Source organism: Nelumbo nucifera, chromosome 6, assembly GCF_055504915.1.
Source record: "Nelumbo nucifera cultivar China Antique chromosome 6, China Antique-T2T, whole genome shotgun sequence".
In the NCBI taxonomy this organism is placed as follows: domain Eukaryota; kingdom Viridiplantae; phylum Streptophyta; class Magnoliopsida; order Proteales; family Nelumbonaceae; genus Nelumbo; species Nelumbo nucifera.
In genome coordinates this window covers 15,327,110-15,331,392 of record NC_142654.1, presented here as the reverse complement: position 1 = coordinate 15,331,392, position 4,283 = coordinate 15,327,110, and the positions used below count along the sequence as shown (strand labels likewise).

General features: G+C 42.1%; 1 protein-coding gene across 1 annotated transcript; it reads right to left on the bottom strand.

Moving 5' to 3' along the window:
• Window positions 1-1,410: 1,410 nt before the first annotated feature.
• LOC104589933 (putative aspartyl protease At4g16563) lies at window positions 1,411-3,156 on the bottom strand. Its single transcript, XM_010248416.3, has one exon. The coding sequence runs from the start codon at window positions 2,987-2,989 to the stop codon at window positions 1,547-1,549; it is 1,443 nt and encodes a 480-aa protein (XP_010246718.1). The 5' UTR covers window positions 2,990-3,156; the 3' UTR covers window positions 1,411-1,546.
• Window positions 3,157-4,283: the final 1,127 nt, after the last annotated feature.

Sequence of the window (4,283 nt, the reverse complement as noted above, 5' to 3'; positions counted from 1 at the left end):
TATAGCTTAAAGACACAGAACATTTGTGCAAAAGAGCTCATCCCCGTGAGATTAAAATTAAGGAGGGGTTATTAGGCTGCATTTGGCATTTTAACTGCGAAAAGAAGATTAGTCCTAAGAATGTCAAATGCAGGGGTGAAACTTAACCTCAAAAATCATTAAGGTTGGGTTTGGTTCTGTTGAAGATCGGGTTAGTTATATCGGGTTGAAAAATGTCAATCATATTACTAAGTCTATAACAAGACGTCTATATATCATTTTCATACTCCGACCTCTTCTGGAATGAGTCAAAAATCCTACCAACTGACCCACCAATAATTCGTTTTACTCAACAACATTTGAATCCGATTCAATTATTAAACGCTTAAATTCGAAAATCCAAATATAATCCAATTATGTAAATGAATCATCTAAATCCAAAACAATCAAATAATGTCAGATGAGGTTTTCGGGGTTGAACAGTGGGGGGTTGGGTTTGGGTCAAGAACTCAAGAATGAAGTTTTAACACATACTTACAGTTGACCTCAACCCGAACCAATCTGCGGGATTCATTGCGCAAATTTGGAGTTTCTTTGATTTTAATGGTTTGATTATTGTCCTGTAAATGATTTGTGCAAAACTTTTGGTGAAAGTCTTAATAAACTAATCTTCTATCTAACCATAATCTTTTATTCACTCCTATGGTATCATTACAAGGCAAGAAAATTCCTTAAACTATCATTTTAAAGCCTTTTAAGTAAGAAATAAGAATTCAGGCAATTTATTTCAGCACGGAAGCCATTGCCACGTGGCAAATCTTTTTGTTGGCCACTTGTGAAAGTGAACAATTCATGGCCAAGTGCAGACAGCGTCCCCCTTATGGCCCTGTTGGTTCTTGATAGCCCACATAATGCCATCATGTGATAGAACAAATACCCCACTTGGTACCATTACAAAACCCTTATCCATAGTGAGAGAGAGAGAGAGAGAGAGAGAGAGAGAGCGAATCTCTATAATTCTCATCGTATGGTCGGTAGTTATCGAAAATAGCCAGAGGATCAATAATTCAACCTCTACATACATATACATACGACGTACAATGCGTTGTATCTGTAATGGACCTAATCCATGATGGGCCATGTCCACTTGAAGGCCTGACGCCAACGCTTCTCAACATGAGGAATGTTTCTGTGCACTCAGTGACTACCATTTTTCCCACCGAAGGAAACCCAAAACCGTTGGATTGGAATCCACTCAGTGACTACCATTTTCAATTCAAAGATCACACAATTCACATTTTGGACAGTTCACACTCACAAGTCACAACCTCCTTTTACGGGAAAAAGCGCCATGCGCCAAGCCGCCCATTAATTTCCTTACGGTATCACAAAAGCACATGTCTACCTAAGCACGAGCTCTCAACCGTCACATTAGAATCCAACGTAACCATCCTTATTCATTTAAAAAATTAATAGTTACAATACCTGTATCAGATTAGTTCAGATAAAATAAAATGACGTAACGTAACGTTATCGGGATCCAGCCATAGCCGGCATCGTCCGATACTCAGCAAATCTGTTCCCGAAACCCTAATCTATCGTTCTCCAAATCGTACTCAACGTAGAAATTCTGCTGCTGGTAGTTCCCTAATATGATCGATGGTCCACCCGATACATCCGTATCGGGGATAACGCCGTCCGTCACGATGGTCAAGCAAACCACGCCGTCGGCACTGAAGATGGAGTAGTAATTCGGCAACGGTAGAGCCATCTTCGCACCTCCCTTGAAGTGGAAGACCAGCTCCGGCAACGACAATGTCTTCTCGTCCGATACGTTGAAACAGGGGCGCAACCCGGTAATGGTTTCCACATCCGAAGCTCTGCTGTAATGCGATACCTGGTTCTCGAATTCACGTGCGACCAGGTCGAACACCCGCTTCTCCATGAACGTGAACGTCGAGCCGGAATCTATTATTGCTCCTCCGTTGCCATCCGAACCCATGGCTAGATAGTGGTACGGGATTTTGACGCGTTTGCCGCCGACGGTGATTTTTCGAAGGCCGATGTAGTAGTAGACGGAGAATGCGTGTCTCCCGGTGGCTGGGTTTTTCAGAAACGGGGTATAGCTAAGGCCCTTGGTCTTATGGTCGCCGGAATATGACCCACCGTACAGATTAAGCGAGGTGCTTTCGGTGGTGTCGTCGAAACGGTGAGAGACGAGACAGTAAGAGAATCTCTTTAGACCGAGCTGGGAAGGTAACGAGGGTGACCCACGGCCGAAGCCGGCGATTCCGGAGGGTTGACGGGAGGAGAAAAGTGAACATCCGACGACAAAATTGGGTATCTTTATCTCAGGAAAATCGAGTGTTTCAGAGAGGAGAAGCCCGGCCGTTGAACCCGAACCGTAGACAATAGCGTAAGGCGGACAGATCTGTGTGCAGTTACTCGAATTGGGGTCACAGTCCATGCATCTGGATTGAGCGTCTGGGTCGTGAATCCAACCACATTTCGGGTTTCTACAGCCTACAATCTTCGCCGTGGAGGATGCTTTAGGGATGAAAATTGGGTCAGTTGTGAGGTTCTGGTTCGGGAAAGTACAGTTCTTGCAGATATAGCGATGGGTACAGGGGAACCAGACAAGATCACTACCTGTGTCCATGATAAAGGGGATTGTCTGAGGAGGAGTGCCGAAGCTGAGCGGAATGGAGTAGCCTCCATAGCTGCGGGGGAAAAGAGGGGTTTTGGTGGGATGGCTTTCTGGTGGATTTTTTATATGTTTGGCTCTGGTTAAAGAGGCAGAAACGAGATGGGTGAGCTTGTGCAATGGATCTGGAGATGGGTTGTTCTTGAATCGTGAGAGAGGGATTGTAATGGTGGTGGTTTTGACATCTGGTAATGAACAAATGAAGGAGAAGAAAGAGAGCAGAGAAAGGAGAAAAAAGAAGAAAGATGAGGATGAAGAAGCCATAATTTTTCTGTAACTCATTCGAAGAAGTGAGCGTAAGAGCATTAGCTGCTCAAGTGCTCATTTTGTTTTGTATTGCTGGAGAATCGAGTTCAGACGCGGATGAATCGACGATAATATAAATAAAGACACCGCATGCCGGAAATAGCAGAATTGCCCCTTTTTTTGTGTGTCTGAGCAGAAGTGAGTCTTATCATCAGTCTATGGACATGTGCACAGGTTTGCATAAAATCTATGGTCATGTATTCGGGTTTTGCTTGGAAAGTAATCGGGGCAATGCAAGAGGCTTCGGCCCAGGCACACATAACCAGAAAGTCAGAAACCCACATGGGGGCCCACAATTTTGCCAGTTGTCCATCCACTGAGAGTATGGAGGTCCACCCTGACTCCACTATTAAATGGGTCGGGTCATGGAATGTGGGCCGAAAGACAACAAGAAACTTTTGTAAGTCGTAACAGTTGTGTTCTCTTTGTTTTATATTTGGACAATTGGATAAGTTACATGGACAGGTACACGGGTCTGTGGGACTTACCCACCTAAACAAAGACATCTAGGTGATTAATAAAATCTGTAATTAAGAAATACTTTTGATTAAAACATTTCAACTATTATTTCTGCCCCTTTACTGTGAAACTTTGTTTCCAACCCTCCAATTTTGTTTTTACAAAAATAGCAAGGAAACGAAGTTTCACTAAAAGGGCCAAAGGTTTAAAAGCGAAGCTTATTAAATATTTATTATTTAATAAGGGCCAAACGTGTGCGACCAAGTATTAACCAAATGCATTAAAAATCGGAATACAATTGGAACCGATTTGATCATCGGTTTTTAGGTCAATGGTTCGATCCTCTGGTCCTAACAATTGGTAATGTTTTAAAAAATAAAAAGGTATTCAAATAAATTTTTGGCATGAAAATCATTGTCCGGGTCGGCCGGCCCAGGTCAGCAAGTCATTGACCAATCCATTAGTTTTTGTAAAACTAGTTGTTTGAGGGTGAAACGAAACCAATACTTTTTTTTTGTGTGTGTTGTAAATGTAACGGAACCAATACATTGACTGGGTTTTTGGACAGTTCGGGTTAATGAGAGTTTGAAATCCTTGGTATTAGCCATATATTCATGAAATTTGTATTCAACTTTTAGGACCTACATTGAATTAAAGGCAAATATCGATGGATAAGCTTTTGATCATGGTTTTTAAAATCGAATCGGTCAGGGGTGCGGTTACTGGTTCAAATGGTTTGACCATTCAACCCAAACAATCAGTTCGTTTTGATAAAAATATAAAAAATTAAAAAATGGTTAAAATCGTTCGAATGATTTAAATGATTAATCGGCCG

What these genes read in the sequence shown, in the direction of transcription:
- LOC104589933 (XM_010248416.3), bottom strand. Translation starts at nt 2,989, where the DNA reads ATGCTCTTACGCTCACTTCTTCGAATGAGTTACAGAAAAATTATGGCT.